The 19,238-nt window shown below is 56.7% G+C and overlaps 2 protein-coding genes across 3 annotated transcripts; one reads left to right on the top strand and one right to left on the bottom strand.

The window, feature by feature from the left end:
• The first annotated feature begins 1,183 nt into the window (after nucleotides 1-1,183).
• Dda1 (DET1 and DDB1 associated 1) lies at nucleotides 1,184-7,132 on the top strand. Its single transcript, XM_021219336.1, has 5 exons — nucleotides 1,184-1,310; nucleotides 3,897-3,977; nucleotides 4,055-4,106; nucleotides 5,612-5,673; nucleotides 6,529-7,132. The coding sequence occupies exons 1-5, from the start codon at nucleotides 1,308-1,310 to the stop codon at nucleotides 6,637-6,639; spliced, it is 309 nt and encodes a 102-aa protein (XP_021074995.1). The 5' UTR covers nucleotides 1,184-1,307; the 3' UTR covers nucleotides 6,640-7,132.
• A 903-nt stretch (nucleotides 7,133-8,035) lies between these two features.
• Ano8 (anoctamin 8) lies at nucleotides 8,036-17,900 on the bottom strand. 2 transcript variants are annotated; one of them, XM_029531853.1, is made up of 18 exons: nucleotides 17,586-17,886; nucleotides 16,831-16,941; nucleotides 16,580-16,712; nucleotides 16,261-16,399; nucleotides 16,095-16,191; nucleotides 15,272-15,388; nucleotides 15,064-15,191; nucleotides 14,804-14,965; nucleotides 14,342-14,494; nucleotides 14,118-14,244; nucleotides 13,967-14,022; nucleotides 13,785-13,859; nucleotides 13,452-13,583; nucleotides 12,247-13,059; nucleotides 10,934-11,125; nucleotides 10,710-10,841; nucleotides 10,504-10,614; nucleotides 8,036-8,942 (listed from the first exon to the last, which is right to left on the bottom strand). In XM_029531853.1, the coding sequence occupies exons 1-18, from the start codon at nucleotides 17,689-17,691 to the stop codon at nucleotides 8,406-8,408; spliced, it is 3,321 nt and encodes a 1,106-aa protein (XP_029387713.1). In that variant the 5' UTR covers nucleotides 17,692-17,886; the 3' UTR covers nucleotides 8,036-8,405. The 2 variants fall into 2 exon arrangements, with proteins under 2 accessions (XP_029387713.1, XP_021074968.1); XM_021219309.1 differs by lacking the exon at nucleotides 13,452-13,583 and having other exon boundaries at nucleotides 17,586-17,900.
• Between the last annotated feature and the right edge of the window lie 1,338 nt (nucleotides 17,901-19,238).

Consider the following 19,238-nt stretch of genomic DNA (forward strand, 5'->3'; position numbering starts at 1 on the left):
AAAAAAAAAAAAAAAAAAAAAAAAAAAAAAAAACCATGAAATTGGGAGGCTGGCCAGTGGCTCAACTATAAAAAGCTCTTATCACCATGCCTGATGACCACACAGGGTGGGAAGGACTCCCCAATAAGTTGTACATGAAGACTGTTGTGTACACACACATACACACACTCATAATTCTTAAAATGTTATACAACTTTTTCTGAGACAAGGTATGCTGTGCTGGAACTCTCGCTCTGTAGACCAGGCAGGCCTCAAATTCTGAGACCCACCACCTCTACCTCCCGAGTGTTGGGATTAAAAGCATGTGCCCCTACCCCCACATTTCCTCTCATTTACTTATTTGTTTGTTTATTTAAAGATTTGCATGCTGGGCGTGGTGGCGCACACCTTTAATCCCAGCACTTCAGAGGCAGGCAGATTTCTGAGTTCGAGGCCAGCCTGGTCTACAAAGTGAGTTCCAGGACAGCCAGTGCTATACAGAGAAACCCTGTCTCGAAAAATCAAAAAAATAAAAAAATAAAATAAAAACTTGTTTATGCATACAGCGTTCTACCTACATGTATGCCTGATGGCCAGAAGAGGACACCAAACCTCATTATAGATGGTTAGCTGGGAATTGAACTCAGGACCTCTGGAAGAACAACCAGTGCTCTTAATCTTTGAGCCAATTCTCCAGCCTTACATTTTCTTCATAAGTCCATGTTAACTCTACCTAAAATAACAAAAGCCTTACTTCTACCATCCCAGGAATTTGGGTGGCTGAGGCAGGAGGATTGCTGCATGTTTAAAGTCAGCCTGTACTATGAGACCTCAAAAAAATGAACTGTAAGTTGAGATCCAGCGTAGGAGGCTGGACTCATTACAATGAGCCTTTCCCGGGACATCACAGAAAAGGTGGAGCCACCCCCAGGAGCAGAGCCCTGCCGCATCGCTGGCGAGCTGTGAACTACAAGTCCCAGGAGGCATCGCGCGGGTCACCACCCACTTCCGGATCTCAAGTTCTTACTTCCCAAGTCCCGGGCGGGGTTTGATCCTTCAACCGAACTCGACGACGAAGGCGGAGATGCAGAGGCCAATTGTAACGCGAACGAGCACCGGCCGGCCAATGGGAGTGCGTCGGGAGCGGCCGCCGTGAAGGGCGGGGCCAGCACGCGGGCCAATGACGCGCGGTGCTGTCGCCATCGGAGTGAGCTGCGCGGCGGCTGGAAGTGGCTGTGCGGCGGCTACTGGGAAGGAGGCTGCGGCGGCGGCGGCGGCGGCGGCGGCGGCGGCGGCGGAGGCGGCCCGGGTGGCAGAAGACGCGGACGATGGTGAGCGCGGCCATGCGGCCTCCCTTACTGCCCGGCATGGCGGCACGGGGTCCCTCACTGTCTCTGAAGGCTCCCCGCCCGATCCCCCCCAGCCCCGGCCCCGCCCCTCGCGCTGACCTGTGACCTATGACCCCTCCCCCGATCCCTCCGAGGGCTGCCCATCGACCCCACTAGGGCTCTTTCTGCGAACCCTGACCCTAGGTATGCTTCCAGGCCTGACAACTCATTCATTTCCGGGTCGCGACTGTCTCTTGTCTCCCCCTCCCGGAAATTGCTTGCGATGGGGTGGGGTCCCTTGAGACACCCCCCCTCCCGCTCCGGGCTGTTCGACTTGGCTCCTCGGGTTCCGGGCATTTGAGGTGCGGGTCTGGGTTCATCGTAGGGAGGGGGTTGTCTCTGTCACACACAGGGCTTTGTCACTAAAGGAGATGCGACATCGCGCCAGACCCGTTTCCCAGGTTCCCACCCCTTTCTCTCATCTGGAGCCCACACTTGTCCTTAAAGATGTAACGGCTTCTTCTCCCTGTTTGCAAAATGAGGGTGCCCACCCCTTAGGATGGGGTCTCCACAGGGCTAACACAGGCACCTGCCCACGGATGATGGAGTCCAGACCCCATATGCCAGCCACACCCTGGAGAATAGGTAGTGAAGCACACAGAAGAGTTTCTAGACAGGGAGAGTTGTGGCTGGGAGGTCCCTCCCTCACCTCTGCACCCTCCTTCACCACACCAAAAGTCTGTCCCCACCGCCTTCCAGAGGCCTGTCCCACCTCCTCCCTACCCTCGCCCATCCCAGCCCCTTGGCCATCTTTAGTTAACATAGAATCAGGTTTTCGAAGAGGACCCTTGTGTGATTTCTGACATAGCAAGCATCCTTGGACTCCTGAGGTGAGTCTGCTCCTGGCTTCCTTTCAGGGGCAGCACCCTGCTTTGTGACCTCATCCCCACCTGCTTAGCCCTTTCCTAGTGGCCACTTCCTCTGGTTCCCAAGTCCCTTCTGTCCCAGGACCTTTGCACCAGCTGCACCTCTGCCTGTGTGGCTTCCTTGCCCTCAAAGGCCCATGAGGGGGTTTTCACCTATGTCTTGAGGCCTTATTAGTTCACAGGAGGAGGCTCTGTCTGCCTTTAGAAATGCAGACAGGTACACACTCACGCCTTGACCTGAGGGATCTCTGCTAGCCTTGCACTCCCCCAGCCCCCATCTTGTTGCTTCCACCTCCCAAGTACTGGGGGTAACAGCTGTGGGGGCATAAGTAGGACAGGACAGTCTTTTGCATGGCTGCCCCAGGCTTGCCTGGACCCCACACTAGCCTGGCTTTTGCTACCAAGCCACACATAGCATCCTCTGGGCTAATGGCCCCAGGCACCTTGGTTCTGGAGCCCCTTGTCTGTAGCAGTGCTCTGGCCTGGGGGTGTGGGGAGGGAACATTGAAACCTGCACCCTAGAGTGGTCTGAAGTGCTCCCGGGATGAGCCAGAGCCAGAGCAGCAGGTCAGAGCGGACAACAGAGACACTGAGGGTGCCTAGCCGTTTTCCAGGCCTGCAGAGGGGGTGGCCATTGGCACAGCATTTCTGCATTATTGGAGCATCCCGGGCCTGGGCCTTGGGAATGTCACAGGGAGCAGTACTGGGGGCCCGTGCCCGGCTGTACATTGGTGCATGTCATTGCTCACTGGCAGGCACGTGATAGCACACACAGTGACATGTCAGGGCAGGGCACACCAACAATGTGGTCCGTGTGCAGCCCCTCCCAGACCCGAGTGATATTTGGTGAGTTGGTAAACATCCTTGCCGCCTCCCCAAGTGTAGCAGAATGAAGACAATTACAGGTCCCTCGCCTCAGCTGCCAGCTCCTTCTGGGGGTATAAAGGGGGCCACCCCCTTCCCAGGCCAGGCCTGGCTGGCCATTCACACGCCTGTAACTTTAGTCCACATTGACTTTTTGAGACATGGTGTTGTGACCATGGCCAGGCAGCCCTCAAACTGGTGGACCCTCCATTCTCTCTGCCCACCCCGACTGAGCGGGGGCAGCAGGTGGGTACCATGCCCATCTTCTGAAGTACCCTCTCATTATTGCCCCCCTCCACGAGCATACACACGTAACACACATCGTGTCTCTGTGTAGCCCTGGCTGTTGGAATTCCGTCTGTAGACCCACTGGCCTTGAACACTGTCTCCTGGGCACTGGGACTGAGGGCGTTCACCACCACTGCCTGGCTTCACTATTGCTTTGTCGTCGTTTTGAGATAGGGTCTCACTCTGTGGCCCAGGCAGGTTTGGGACTTGTAATAATCCCCCTGTCTTAGTCTCGTGGGTGTGGGGATGGCAGACAGGCACTGCTGCGCCCAGAGGAAGTACAACTTTAAAAACTTCTGGGCTAGTGAGATAGCGCAGGTAAAGGGTTTACAGTTATGCTGGTGACAGACCCACCTGGAAGGGGACGTGACCTGAATATCTTGTCTTCTAAGCGCGCGCGCGTGCGCACACACACAGACACCCATACGCCGTCCCTCACACAAACACATAAAGCACCAGATGGGTGTACCCTGGCCTGCACTGGAGGCCTTACACCCACCCCTGTCTCCAGGCAGACTTTCTGAAAGGCTTGCCCGTCTACAACAAGAGCAACTTCAGCAGGTTCCACGCGGACTCTGTGTGCAAGGCCTCGGTGAGTGTGGGGCTGGGGGTGGCATCACTGTCCTGAGGACGAGGGTTGCCAGCTAACCCACCGCTCCCCATCCACAGAACCGCCGTCCCTCAGTATACCTGCCGACCCGAGAATACCCGTCAGAACAGAGTGAGTACTGGAGGGCTTCGCCCTCCGCGCAGCTAGGAAGGGCCTGTGGAGGGGTAAGGGGTTATCCTGGGGACAACAGCCACTGTGCCTAGGAGCAGCAGACACTGGCTCTCCTCAGCCATGACTGCCCTGCTCTCTCCTGCTGTCTGCATATCAAGACTATAAATCGGGGCTCCACCCCAGCATAGCAGCCATGAAACAGGCGAGGTGAGCCCACCTGCTCTCCCAGCGCTCTGGATGCTGAGGCCGCAGGATCAGAAGTTTAAATGTGAGTTTAGATTGCGTGTGAGAGCCAGATGCCTCGGCTGCAGTCTGTAATGGGAATCGGCAGTCTAGGACCAGCCAGCCTGTGCAGCAAAGAACAAAGGCTCATCAACAAGGCAAAGGTGAGGGCTAGCACCGAGGTTGATCTCTGGCCCCCACACACAGTCCGAGGCACGCGTGCACCCACGTGGATGTTCAGAAAGCATGGAAATGGTGAGGGCCGTGATTCCTGGGCCTGTGGGCAGCGCTGTCCGGGCCCTGTGCTGTGGCGTAGGAGAAAAGGGCCTGGTGGTTTTAACTGTCAAGAAAGAATCTGGAAGCCGGGCGTGGTGGCGCACACCTCTAAGCCCAGCACTCGGGAGGCAGAGGCAGGTGAATTTCTGTGAGTTTCAGGCCAGCCTGGTCTACAGAGTGAGCTCGAGGACAGCCAGAGTGATACCTGGTCTCAAACCATGTAGTCTGATGTCCAGGAGACGGCTCAGGAGGTATAGATGCCCACCACCAGGCTGATTCAGTCCCCAGAACTCACCTAGTAGAGGAGAGAAACAACTCCCCCAGTGTGTACACCCACCTACCCCAGCAAGGGGACGTCCGTGTTATTGCTGCAGCAGCAGGGGACCCGAGTCCAGACCCCAGCATCTTGCTGTGCCTCACGTACATCCTGTATCTCTCTCTAGCTTCAGAGGATACAACGCCCTCTTGTGGCCTTCTGGGACATGCGTAACACCCCCCCCCCCACACACACACACACATATATAAATTTAAAATAATCAAAATCAATTCTTAAAAACAAAATGAATCTTTTTAAGAACCAGGAAAGAGGGCAAGGCTCATGCATGGTGTAGTACCCTGCCATGGGTGAGGTTCTGTCCCTAGTTCCCAAACCTCCCTGTTGCCTCGGATTTCTTCCTTGGTGTCTCACCACCTTGGATGGGCCCTGGGAGAATACAGAAGCAGAGGAGGTAACCTCAGCCGTGTGCTGGCCTGCGTCCTGGAGCTTGTGCTCCATCCTTGGCACTGAAGCCATGTTCCGAACGGGCTGTCCTAGCCTGAGAGCCTAAGGGTGGGGTTCTCAGGGCAGTGGAGACTGAGGCAGAGTTGGAGCTCTGTACTCAGAAGAGAAATGCCAATCTTCAGACATTTCTAAGATACGAGTGCTGAATTTGAGCTCCACTTCTGGCAAGGCGGGCCAGGAGGCCAAGGCGCGGGTCCTAGACTCACTCTCTCTCTTTGCTTCTCAGTCATTGTGACAGAAAAGACGAACATACTCCTGCGGTACCTGCACCAGCAATGGGACAAAAAGGCAAGGTTCTTACTGGGGACTGGGGATATTTGAGAGGGGGCTTGAGGGCTGAGTAGGAGTTCTTCAGGTGACCAGGACAGTGGAGAAGTATTTCAATGGGCACTTAAGAGACAGGACGAATCTGGTACATCCCAGCCATTGCCCAGCCCACCTGGTACATGACTGTCACCCAGCACTCAGGAAGCTGAGAGGCAGTGTTTTTGAGTCAGCCTGAGGTACATGACACCATGAATTTGGTTTTTGTTTTGTTTTGTTTTGTTTTGTTTGTTTGTTTGTTTGAGACAGGGTTTCTCTGTATAGCTCTGGCTGTCCTGGAACTCACTTTGTAGACCAGGCTGGCCTCGAACTCAGAAATCCACCTGTCTCTGCCTCCCAAGTGCTGGGATTAAAGGCGTGCGCCACCACGCCCAGCTTATGAATTTGTTTTTTGTTTTTGTTTGGTTTTTTTTGACACAAGTCTCACTGAGCCCAGGATGTCCTCATAGAATGATCCTCCTGCCTCTTGACTTCCAGGTGGTAGTCTACAGACCTGTGCCACCTCAGCCAATTTAGAGATTGTGTAAAAAGACACACCCACCCACCCTGCCTGGGTACCTTGCGGGCGCCCTGGTTGCTGGCTGACGGCTCCCTCAGAGCCTTTGAGAAGAGGTCATGGGCAGAGACGCACAACTTTACCCCAGCACTCCAGAGGCAAAAAAGAGGATCTCTTTTGAGTTTGAGGCTAGCCTGGTCTACATAGTTTTGGAATACCAACGCTATGTAGAGATTGTCTCAAAAGGGTGGGGGGAAGACCCATGCCACTGGCTGCCCGGATGCTGTCCTCATCTAGACTCTCTTCCCTTCCCCCACCTCCAGAATGCTGCCAAGAAGAGAGACCAAGAGCAGGTGGAGGCGGAGGGCGAGAGCTCAGCGCCACCCCGCAAGGTGGCCCGGACCGACAGCCCCGACATGCCGGAGGACACCTAGGTCCTGTGCATCGCCCCTCGTATGTCAGCTCTGTCCGCTCCCACCCGCGTGTGTAAGCGCGGCCCGCCTCCTACATCCAGCCCGCGCCCTCCGACCTCATAGGATCCATGTATTTATTTTCCTTGAGTTTTTATTTATGCTGTAACTCGTGTCAAGCATTGGTTAAAGGGACACCAGGCCCAGCCGCGAGGTATCAGTACATGCTTTTTAAAGCACAGTGGTGTCCCCCACCCGGCCACCCACAGTGAGACCTCGCCAGGGTCCAGAGCCCAGGGCGGGCTGGTCCCCCAACACACCGAGCGGCCTTTTCGCTCCTTCCCACCCACAGGCCTGGCCGGGTCGCAGGTCCTCCGGGTCCTCCCATGCCCAGGCCTCACTCTGAGCCCGTGCCAGGGCAGGAAAGAGCTGGCTCCTCTGGATCTTTCTTTTACATCATTTATCATGGACTAGCCCGTGCTCCACGTCCACCCCAATAAAAGGACCTTTCCTACTCCATACGGCGTCTTTGCTCCGCAAACTTCGGCCGGAGCCGCTGGGACCTGTTGGAACCAACCCCTGCCCGGGGTCCTTAGGCCAGGTCCCCTGGGAGACTGAGTCCAGGATAGTACCACGGGGCTAACCAACAGCCACCCACCACTGGGCATCATGTGCAAGGCACGCCAGCCTCCAGCACTGGTATCCATCTGGCCATTCGAGAACATTGCAGGGCTGAGGTGGCCATATCGTCATGGGGATATGGGGGAACTACCTGGACTGGTAGAGTGGCTGTGCATCCTCAGCCGTAGCATGGTACACACTGCAAGGATGGGGTTCTGGGGACCCTACACACTTGTGAAGGCTAACGGTGTCTGTGTTCACCAGGCGCCATTATTTGACTGTGACCCTACTGACCTGGGCCTGGCAACTGTGACTTGGCAACTGCTGCCATGCCCTATTAACCCCGGGGTGCCCTGGCCAAAATACTCCACAGTACCCTTCCTGGACCTGCTCCCGTGTCTGCCTCTGATGGCCTCTCCCCTTTCAGATCCACGCAAAAGTTTCTCCCACTCTCAGGTCTTGGTCTGAATTCCAACTGCCTTCCTAGGATTGCCTTTTGCTGTGCGACTACTGTGCACTCTTGGGGAGCGTCACCTGGACCACCCAGGTTCCTGCAGGCTGCCATATGACCTGAGTCTAGGCTCAGCAGGCTTCTCCCGGTGCGGAACCTCTATGTCCTGGGCACCCCTATGAGTGAACCATGCTCATATCACATCTGGCTGAGGTGTGGGGTGCCATGTGCATCTGGACCCAGACCAGAGAGGACCTGGACCTCCTAGAGGCCTCATTCTGGGAGAGCTAGGGTGCTCAGCCTCCAGCCACGGATTTGGCAAGGCCCCTTCACTGCTCTGACCTCGAGCACTGTTGAAATAGACATTTTATTGCATTTCTGCCGTTTTACAAAAATATGACAAAATAAATTAAAAACAAATAAATAACCGCCCATCCTGTGTATTTTTCTGTACTGTGGAGGGTCCGCGCGAGGCCCCCCATCCTGGTCGGGAGAACGGCAGGGGCGCGGCGGGGCTAGTGGCGGGCTGTGGGCCAGCAGGCGGGCTGCGCAGGGGCATCCACAGGGGCATCCGCGGGGACACGGGGCGGGTTGTCGCCGCAGCCCCAGGGCGCGTCCCAGCGCCAACAGCCGGCGGGAGGCGAGACGGACCCTGCGGAGGGAGAGCGCGGTTCGCAGGGCCCCACGGCGCCCACCGCCCTCGCGACGCGCGCCCCGGTTAAGGCCTGTGACCTGCGTCCTCCGGCCGCGGCTCCGGCTCGGCGGCCGCGGGCTCGTCCCCGGCGCTCCTGTGAGCGCGTGCGCCGCCCCCGGGGGCCCCGTTGGCTGAGGGCTCGCGCGCCGCGAATGCGAACAGCTTCCCGGGCCGCGGCGGGGACGGGCCTCGCTCGGGAGCCTTGAGGAAGCGCAGGCTGAGGAAGGCGGGCAGGCGCGTGTCCGCGGGCGAGCGCGGCGGGGGCGCGCACCCGGTGGGCGCGGGCGGCCGAGTCTGCAACGGGATGATCTGCTTCAGCCGCAGCACAGGTCCGGGTGGCAGCAGCGCTCCGGGCCGTCGGGGCCGCTCGCTGCCCTTGGCCTTGGCAGCGCCGCGCTCCGCCACGGGGTCTGGGCCCGGGGCCTCCGCGCGCGCCTCCTCGCGGCCTCCCGCGTCGCGCTCCCGCCGCGCCTGCTGCTCCGCGTGCCGCTGCCGCTCCTCCTCCTCGCGCCGTCGCCGCTGCTGCTGCTGAAAGCGCTGCTGCGCCTGCCGCTCGTGCCGCTGCGTATTGGGGGGAGACAGGCGGACTGAGAGCCGACTACGACCAGGCTCCGAACCCCTGACCAGCCCCCCTGTCCCCAGTGCCTGAGGAACTGAGAGGAGATAAGGAAACTGGGCTGCTGCTCAGAGAGAAGCGGGTCGGGGAGGCTATTTTCCCTTTCTTTGTGTGTTTTTGAGACCCAAATTCTGAATCTTCCAGCCTCGCCCTCCTCAGTGCTGGGATCACAGACATGAGCCACCACTCAGGACCCGTCATTATAAATTAACTAAAATTCAGTTTGGAACTGATGAGGACCAGTAGTAGAGCCACAGACTAGAACCCCGCCCTGAAGGAGTGGGGATTTGACTCAGGTAGAATGACAGTCTAAAATCCTGTCTCCTGGTTGGACACTCTCCTAAAGTCTTCCCTAGAAGGTGCAGCTCCTTGGCCCTTCATGCGGTTTGCAGAGGAGTTTGTTAGAGGCGGACTGGCAAGCTGAAGAATGAACATTCTTGAGAGCTTGTGCCATCAAGAATCGAGACAACACCCACTGCGGTGAGCGCAAGCTACAGTCGTCCCTTAGTATCCACGGGGGTTGGGTCCAGGACCCACAAGCATGGCTGCTCTGGTCCCTTCTACAGAGGCATCCTGCTTTTCTGTATGCTCGCTCACACCCTCCTGAGGGCTGGAGGGATGGCTCAGTGGTTAAGAGGAGCCCGGTTTCCTTGCCAGGACCCACATGGCAGCTCACAGTTATCTGTAACTTCCATTCCAGGGGATCCAATGCCCTCTACTGGTCCCCAAGGGCACTGTATAAACACAGTGCATATGCACACATGCAAACAAAAGACTCATAACTTAAAGTTAAATAAATGTAAACAAGAACGTCTTGGGATGAGTCGCTGGGAATGCCCTGTGGGAGCTGCTCTGCAGAGGCACCGTGCCCCACAGCTGAGGTCCCAGCTAACCGAGGGGCTGCGATGGAGGACTGCTCACGGTAGCAGGCCCAAGCTTGGACTGCACACTAAGACTCACTAACACCAAACATAAGGAATTTTAAAAAGAAAAACAAAACAGAACAAAAAACAGGCGTGGTGGTACATGCCTGGCCTCAGAAGGTTGAGGCAGGCATTCCAAATGTGAGGCAGAAATGAGCTATGTAGAACCATGGCACATTTTCCACACAGAGAAGGAAAACGCAGTAGACCTGTACATAGTACAGACACAAATTTGGCTCTGCTTTTGTTTTGTTTTGGGGGTTGTTGGGTTTTTTTGAGAACACAGTATGTAGTCTAGGCTGGCCTTGAGATCCACCCTATGTGTATCTAAGGATGGGCTTGAACTACTGATCCTCCTGCTGCACCTTCTAGGTGCTGGAATGACAGCTATGCCCCGGCACAGCCTATGTATGCCATGAGCTTCCTGAAAACTTCCCGTCCAAGTTGATAGAATCCTTAAGTGCAGAACCTGGGGGTGGGGGCAGGGATGCCGCGCACTCCGCAGCCTGGGGGCTCTCCCTAAGGCTTTAGCCCTGACCTTATTCCCTCCTGAGACCACATCAAGTTGACCCCAGCCTCATACCTTGAAAGCTTCCCGTCGCTGGTACTCCAGTTTGGCCATCTCCTCAGCTACCCAGCCGGGGATGTCAGGAATGGCTACATGGATGAGGTACTTGACTAGAAGAGCCAAGTGCTGTGGGGGACAGACAGAAGGGGCTGCAGGCTCAGGAATGCCTAGCCTTCCCACCCCACCCCCAGAGCCACTACCCTCAGGGCCCCCAGGCCCACCTCTAGCACCACCACAGACACAATGGCCGCCTCTGGGCTCAGCCAGGGGAACAGGCGCTGCAGCTGGCCACACTGGCCAATGAGGTAGCAGTTCACCACGATGGCCAGCACACCCATCGCCTCCATGACCTTCTGCAGGGAAGGAAGGAGAGTCCAGGACAGGCCCAGCCAGGGACCACCATCCCCAAGGCTCCACCCCCTCTGGGCCTCCCTGACTGGCCCACCTGCCACTGGCCAATGCTCTCCACACGCCGGCCGAAGGGCCTCTGTAGGCCAGTGCAGAGCTTGAAGGCATCACTTCGGATCTCAATCAGGTTGTTGACGAGGGCGCACAGGGCAGCCAGTGGGAAGGCAGAGGAGAACAGCACTACATAGCCAAACTGCACGAACATCTCCTGGTAGTCCTGGAAGGTGTCCTGAGGACAGACGGTTTCCATCAGGCCTGGCACTGCCCTCCCCTGATTCATCCCACTAGAACCAGACTCTCCCTCCTGTCCTGAACAAGTCCAAGGGCCACTTGTCTCCAGAGAGGCTCTTGCTCTCACCAATGATCTCATAGTCACCCCAACCACTCCATCGGCAGGCTGAGAACCTGTACCCACCTTCTCATGCACTCCTGATCATGTGCTTTGAGGGTAAGGGTTGGGGAGTGGGGGGTGTTGCATGGTCTGCATAGGCAGTTGTATGAGCAGGGTGTGCATGAGTTTGTGTTGAGGCCAGAGGGTTAATGCGGACGTCTTTTCTCAGTCATTTCCTACCTTGTCTTTTTGAGAAGCATTCATAGTACGTGTGCAGATACCAGAGTACAACGTTTGGTAGTCTGTTCTCTACTACCATGGGGTCCCAAGGAGTTGGGGTTTTGTTGTTGTTGTTGTTGTTGTTGTTTTTCCTTTTCTCTTTATTTAATTGTATTTTATTTATGTATGTATGAACTCCTGTGCGTTTGTGTGTATGCACGAGTGTCCAGAGGCTAGAAGGGTGTGAGATCCCTGGGATCCTGCGTTTCCAAGTTTCCCAAGTAGCAGCTCTCTTACCTGCTGAGCCAGCACTCCAGTACTGCTTATTTATTTATTTATTTATTTAGAGACAGGGTTTCTCTGTGTAGCCTTGACTGTCCTGGAACTCACTCTGCAGACCAGGCTGTCTTCGAACTGATAAAGAGATTCTCTGCCTCCCAAGTGCTGGTATCAAGTGTGCACCACTACCACCCAGTCTCCTATTTATTTTTTAAGGCACGGTTTTCTGTAACCCAGGCTTACCCAGAATGCACTATATAATAAAGGATGACCTTGACTTTCTGGTCTTTCTGCCTCCATTTTCTAGTGCTGGGAAGACAGCCATGCTCCACCATGCCTGGTTTATATGATGCTGGGAATGGAAGCCAGGACCTCCTGCATGCTATACATTCTACCAACTGAGCTACAAGTTCGTAGCAGTTATCAACACAACCCTATTTGATTCTCTTTGGAGTTTCCTGTTGACCAGGCTGGTTTCCTGCCTCCACCTCCAGACGCCAAGGTGGCTCTGCCCCTCTCACCTCATACTTCTTCATGCAGCTCTCCAGCTCTGCCTGCGTGAGCTGCGGTGAATGCTCCTCCTCTGGCGGGTCGATCCACGAGGCCCTGTTATGTCTCTTCTGTCTCCCAGCCGGGTCGCCAGAGCCAGTCTCCGGATCTCGGTCTCCATCAGGACCTTGATCGCGGCCCTCACCCCCCGCCCGACGAAGTAAGACAGTCTGGGGCTCTGGCCCGAGGCTGCCTGGAGGCCCCTCAGGCTCATCGTCTTCTTCGGCCAGAGTAAACACACCTGGCTCCAGCCCCTTCTCCACCATGGTGGGGCTCCCCTCCTCCAAGAGGCCGTCGGGGCTGGGGCCTGGCCTGCGCCGCCCTGCGCCCCGCTCAGCAAAGCTGACCTTCTTGAGGCGCAGCCCGCAGTCCAGGAGGCTTCCTTCCTCGCCCTCGTATTCCTCATCCTCGTCCTCATCGTCCTCCTCCTCGTCGTCCTCCTCCTTGCCACCCCGAGGACCTTCTGGAACCTCCCCTCCTTCCCCTGCTGGCCTCCGCTCCACAGCCTCCTCCTTCTCCTCCTCCTCGTTCTCCTCCTCCTCTGGCGCCCCGCAGCCACCGCCAAGGCACCTGCGGCTCCCGGCTCCGCCCTCATCAGCCTGGGCCTCCAAGTGCCGTCGGGGATCCGGGCGCAAGGGGTTCAGCAGGCCTAGCAGGGCCCGGGCCAGCTCCAGGATGGTGCGCAAGCCCAGCTCCCCGCTGCCCAGCCTTCGGTACAGGTGCGGCTGCAGCACCTCGCGCACGTTCTGCAGCAGCTGCCGGGTGATGAGTAGGGTGGCCAGCATCTGTGGATGAAAAGAGACCGCGTGGGGTGGGAGGGGCCGGGCGCGGGAGGGTCACAATCCGAGTGCGCGTGCACACACACGCAACACACACACACACACACACACACGCCCTTCCCGGTGCTCCTGCAACCCTTTGACAACCCTGGACATGAGGCCACAGCTCAGCCCCAATGCCACTGCCACTGCCACATGACAACCTGAGGACAGGCCAGGATTCTCAAAGCATCTCTCCCACCCTGCCCAGGCATTGTCTAGTACCCTGGGCGCCTCGGTGGGTCTTACTAGGCCTGCACTAAGACCCATTTTATGCATGCGCCCTATGCTCGCCACATCCCACCTCCTAGCACATCCACGCTGCCCACACCATGGGAAGGCTCTCCACCTGCCCGTACTTTGGCCCGGGCCACGAGCAGGAGACCCCGGAGGGACAGGAGGAGCAGGCGGAACCGCAGGGCCGCGAGCGGGACCAGCACCGCCTGCAACTGCCGCTCGAGGCTCTGGGTCAGGGACAGGAGTAGCAGGAGCTGTGGAGGGACCAACCGGACAGGTGGACGGACAGATGGGAGAGGGGAACGACAGGCAGAGAAAGGACACATGGACAGACGGACAAAAAGGAGAGAAGGATGGAGAACAGGAGGGAGGGGCTGGAGAGCCCTGGACCCCTTACATGGGTCCATCCCCCAGGGGCCAGGGTGCTGCCCCTGGGACAGTGCACAGGCCCTCACCTCTTTCAGGCGGTCCATGTCTTTGAGGTAGAAGCCGATGTAGAACAGACTCAAGTACGAGTTGACAAACTGGAACTGGGAGGCAGGCAGCTAGGGTCATCCTGCAGCCCTGACCTGCTGATCCCCCAGCCCCCTGCTCTCTCCCATCCTCCTAGCCTCTTTGCACATGCGTGTTCACTCACCAAGACGACTTTGATGATAAGGTGCCTCTCGTAGGTGCTCTCTAGCCGGTAATTCTCTAGGGACCGAGGAGGTGAGTGAGGGGCCACCCTGCCCCAACAGAGGGTTATGGGGATCATCGGAATGGTGAGGGCCTCCCCTGCCAGCACATACCCATGTCATTTAGCCACACAGCTAACTTCTTGTAGCCCTCAGCACTCACGCTGACCAGCAGGGCTAGCATGACCTTGGGTAAGAAGCGAACCAGGCGGGGCAGACCCTTCACACTCAAGACTAGCTCCTAAAAGGGACAGAACAAGGTAGGGGAATCAACAGCGTGAAGCTGGACCTGGTGCTTGGTGGGTAGGGGCTAGGGGAGAGTAGAGGTGAGGAGTTACCTGCAGCTGGAAGCAGCCAAGCATCAGTACAAAGACACAGACCAGACAGGCCAGGCACAGAGGCAGGCTGACAAGGAGTTGGAAAAGCAATCGTTTCCAGGGTGGGTAGTAGAACTCCTCAGCCCGGGTGATGGGGCTGATGCGCCGGATGCCCTGGCAGCCAGCAGAAAAGGCAGTGAGACCAGGGGCCATACCAACTTCCTGATCATAGGAGCCCAATTTCCCTCAGCCATGCCTTTTCTCTGGCAAGAAACACTCCTCTATGCGCCCTTCTCAAACCTCAAATCTACCTTCCCCCCATCCTGTCACAAGCCTCCCTGGCCCACAGACTTCTCTGATGTTACCTAACTAGGCCTAGAGACCCTTCATTCTCCTCCCCTTCACCCCCCCCCAATGCCTTCCCCAACATAGCATTCCTTCTTTACAGCCTTGTTGAAAACCAAGCCTCAGACCCAGACTGACCCTGAACTGGGGACGTGGCTCCTCCACAGCCTCCCCAGGTGAGTCTAGTGTACCCCACTTGTAGGCTAGCTCTGCCCCCCTCCGTTTCCACTCCTCCAAAAACAGTGTTGACCAGATCACATTGAAGAGAGCGAAGACCACACAGGAAACATCCCGGCTTGTCTGTAGGTAGCAGAAGAAAGCCAAGTCATTGACATAGCCAGCTTATGGAGGAAGATCTTCTAGGCCACCCACAGTCCTGGCCCATCACTTCCTAGTACCTGATCGGCCTCAGTGAATGTATACAAAACAGAGCCAAAAACTGCAGGGTAAACCATTGCCGATGTGTAGAAGCCCAGCCAGGCAAAGTACATAGCAATCTTCACCCCAAAATAGTCACAGATATCATCTGCCAGGAGAAAAGGGAATCTGGGTCACCTCCAAGTGTCTCCTGGAACCCCAGCCCACTCCTCAGCCACAAAGCCACACCTAAAGGCTGGTTTTCACACACGGCCTGTACCCAGGACTTCATGAGACGATTCAGAATGCGCTGCTCGTGAACTGGAAACACCTGCTGTATGATGCCTCGTGCGGCCAGCTCCGGAACTGCAGGAGGAGGAGCGAGTGATCTCTGGCCCTGCACTATCTGACCAGAACTGGCAACAAACCTTGGCTGGAACCAAAGTCATAGTTTTTCTGCCTTCTCTTAAACCCATCAAAGGCTGGGAATATGACTTGGTTGGTAGAGTGCTTTGCTTAGCATGCTCAAAGCCCTGGGTTCCATCCCCAGTATGGCATAAGCTGGATGTGGTAACCCACATACTCTGGAGATGAATTTGAGATGGGCAGGGATGGTTGGGAGTCTCACTATGTAGCCCAGGCTGGTCTTGAACTAACAGATTGTGGCTGGGAAATCACAGGCATGTCCCCACCGTACCTACCAAGTGTATTTTAGAGTTTAACAGCCCCCTCCCTTTCTGGATCTAAATGTCTAAGGAATGAAACAGGTCGGTGTAGAAACTAAACTTGTGAGACCTGGTTTCCCAGTATGCCTCACCATCTAGCCCATAGGTGCTGTCCATGGTCCTGCCCACACCTTCTCAGATACCTATGTAAAAGCCTGGCCTGGATCACCTCACCCATGCTTGCACTAGGTACCAGAAAGAGGCTACACTCTCTGGGTTCATTGGGCGCTCAAATTTATCCTAGCCACTGATTAGTTACCCTTAAGCCACGCCCTTTTGCACCCATTTTTCTAACAGACACGCCCAGCTCTCTACAAGTGATTGGATGGTGGGCTCGCCCTGCTCACTGATTGGCTGGTCCTCCAAGAAGCGAACGTTGTGCAGAGCCTCCCCCTGCTTGGCTCGAAGGTTCTGCAACCAGAAGCGAATGATGCTCTGCCGCTCCTGTGGGGAGACAGGTGTGAGCTGGGTACGAGGGCTGTAGGCACTGAGACAGGGGCGCAGGGCAGTCACCTGTGATGTGAAGAAGCGTAGCTCGCTCTCCACATTCTCGTAGATGAAGTCCTCTTCGCAGGAGAAGCTGCGGGTGCCCCCTCCAAACTCGGCCTTCACGGCCTTGCGCAGACCCAGCTCATCGGCCCCACGGAGCAGGCTGCGGGCAGGACAGGGCATAGTGGGCTCACGGTGGGACTCCCGGCTCACCATTCCCAAGCTAAGGACTGTGTGAGAGCCACATCTTAGGACAAACGAATAATTAGCACAGTTGGCCTTCAGAGGGGCAAGGAGCCGGGTGACAGGGAGGGCCAGAGGGAGGTAGAGGCTGAGGACTTGCCTCTCGTATGTGGCGGTGACAAAGAAGGCATAGGCACGTGTGTGGCGGTGGTGGCGAACTTGCACGATCAGCTCGGGAATGCCCACCCGGATGTGATTCAGCAGCCACAGCAGCGTGTGGTCATCAGTGGTGTCTGCCGAGGGGCATAGGGGCCAATGGGTCTTGCCTCGAGAGGTGCCCACAAGGGCCTCCACATTTCCGCCGAGGCGGTAAAGGCGGCATCCGGGCCCACGGCAGGCAGGTGTGGATACCTGGGAAGGTCATGAGCACGTCGCAGTCCTCGGTGGGCACTGTCTTCATCCATGCCTTGTGGGACACCAGGTAGCGACCAGCCTGCAGGAGCCTCTTCCCAAATAGTTTATCTATGGGGCAGTGTGGCAGGCTGGGCTGAGATCAGGCCCCTTCAGGGACTGACTCGGCCCTCATTAGAGCGCTCAAGGGCTAGGCACCCACAGCCTGGGCTTGCTTTCCTCTCTCCTGCATCTGCCAGGCCCTTCTCCCTAGGTCCTGCCTTAAGAATCTTACTCATGGTTGAGGCCCAACCCCGCCTCCAGAACCACAATCGGTGGGGTGCCCACAAGCTGCCTTGAGTGCTTCTTGGTATGACAGAGCGGTCCTTAAAGCAGGCACAGAGTGCAGTCCTTCCTCCCATTTCACAGGTCACCAAACTGAGGCCCAGAGACGTATCCACGAGCTCAAGGTCACCCAGCCAACACGGGATTTGAACCCAGGACCCTATCGCCCTGTTTCCCTGTGCTGAGGAGGCTCCAGGTAGCGAGGCTCACACGGGCCATGCTGGGGCCATCAGAGGGGCGTGTCCACGTTCCTGCACTGGGGACCCCCAGTGCAGACCCATTGACAAACCCCGCATGCAGCGCCGCAGCTGCAGCACTACGAGGAGCAGCCTCTGGGCCACACGCTAGGGTGTGTGATCCCAAACGGCGTCTCCTGCAGCCCCTGCCTGCACCCTGTACACCTGTCTCGGTGCCACCCGCAGGAAACATACCCAGTACTCCAGACGCAGGCGCCGCAGGCTCGCCCTCGGGAGGGGGCCTCTTGCCCCGCTCCCCCTCCAGGGTCACGTCCCCGGCGCCCGAAGCCGCCTCGGCCATGGCGAGGACAGGGCAGGTTAGGGGCCGCGGGACGCCCGGGCGCTGGGGGGCCGCGGGCTCATGAGGACCGGAGTGGCACCTCTGAGCGCGCCGGAGGAGGAGACAAAGGGCCTCTCTCGCCCGCCCGCGCAGCCCGCCGTCCCTGCGTTCCACTTGCTTGTCGTCCCCGCCCAAGCCAAACCTCAATTCTTCTTCCTCGTCTCAGCGCGGTCACTCTCAGTCACTCAGTCCCACCCCCACTCCCACCCCCGCCTCGTCTCTGCTTCCGGTCCCCGCCCGTGGTGTTTTTTTTTTTTTACGCTTCCTTCTTGCCCGCCCACTTGGATCTACTGTGCTTGTTCGACCAGCACTGAGAAGAGCTTCTTCCACCCTCAGCCCTTCAGTCTGTTTACCCATCTACAAAGTATTGAGGTCAAAGGGGTGGATTCGGAGCTGGATGCGAGAGGGAGGACCTGGCTGGGTGACATACCCGAGAACAATACCTTAAGTATCCCAACTGGAGTGTAAGTAATTATAGCAGGTCCCGCCTGCCCCCAGGGCCTTTGCACATACAGTTCAGGTTCTGAAAACACACTACTGCCCTCTGCTCCCACACAACCCTTATTACTACAATACAGCTCCCATAAAAGGATCAGAATGCAGGTGCCAAATTTATCAAATAAACATAATCTTGAGGCACTCACTGCATATAAAGGTGTTGCCACAAGTTGTACACCAATGCAGACAAGCGTCACCCCGCACACACATCTAAATGGAATAAAAGAGTCCGGCTAAAGGTGTGACTCAGTAGATCGCTGGCCCGGCACGGAGCTATCAGGAGGCAGAAAGATCCGGATTTCAAAGCCATCCTCAGAGGCCACATAGCAAGTTCATGGTCACCCCGGGCTTCCAAGACACTGTGACAAAAAAGGATGAACCAAGCTGTTGAGATGGGCCCGCGGTTAATAGTACTTGTAGCTCTTCTTGAGGACCAGGGTTTGGTTCCTGCACCTACACTTGGCTGTAACTCCAGGGCCAGGGGATGCTTAAATACGCCCGACACCAAAGCTTACACATCATTAAATAAAAATAAATAGGCCTCAGAAAATAAGCCCATATGAATTTCAGATAAACTGTTTGGTACGTTCTGAAAACTGCACAGAGAAATGTTGTTTGTCTGAAACTTTTATGTTCTGGGTGACCCTAGGTGGCAAGGGAGGCTGTCAAAAGTCCAACTTGCTGGGAAATGCTCAACCCTGAAGCTAAGCCTGATACCAGATTTTTAAAGAATGTTTGTTTGTTGGGGGCAGGAGAGCTTTGGCGAGTGTGTGGAGGTCAGAGGACCGACACCTGTGGAAACGGATTCTTCCCACCAAGTCGGCCCAGGGGATTGAACTCAGGTCGGCAGACTTAGAGGCAAACACCAAAACCCACAGCCCCGATCTCCCAAGTTCTCCTACTTCAGAGTGGCCCACCCTGAAGTCCTGTGAGCATTTAGTAGGTAAAGAGCACTTGCTCTAAACGTGTTAAGATGGAACCACAGGGACCGGGCACTGGTGGCTCACGCC

Source organism: Mus pahari, chromosome 19 (genome assembly GCF_900095145.1).
Source record: "Mus pahari chromosome 19, PAHARI_EIJ_v1.1, whole genome shotgun sequence".
Classification (NCBI taxonomy): Eukaryota; Metazoa; Chordata; class Mammalia; order Rodentia; family Muridae; genus Mus; species Mus pahari.

Excerpts from the sequence above, each read along its gene's own strand:
- Dda1 (XM_021219336.1), top strand. Across the intron at positions 3,978-4,054 it reads ACTCTGTGTGCAAGGCCTCG|AACCGCCGTCCCTCAGTATA; the intron begins GTGAGTGTGGGG and ends CCCCATCCACAG. Across the intron at positions 5,674-6,528 it reads ACCAGCAATGGGACAAAAAG|AATGCTGCCAAGAAGAGAGA; the intron begins GCAAGGTTCTTA and ends CCCCACCTCCAG.
- Ano8 (XM_029531853.1), bottom strand. The coding sequence starts at position 17,691 with ATGGCCGAGGCGGCTTCGGGCGCCGGGGACGTGACCCTGGAGGGGGAG. Across the intron at positions 16,942-17,585 it reads GCCTGCGTCTGGAGTACTGG|ATAAACTATTTGGGAAGAGG; the intron begins GTATGTTTCCTG and ends ACTGCCCCATAG. Across the intron at positions 11,126-12,246 it reads GCTGCATGAAGAAGTATGAG|GACACCTTCCAGGACTACCA; the intron begins GTGAGAGGGGCA and ends GTCTGTCCTCAG.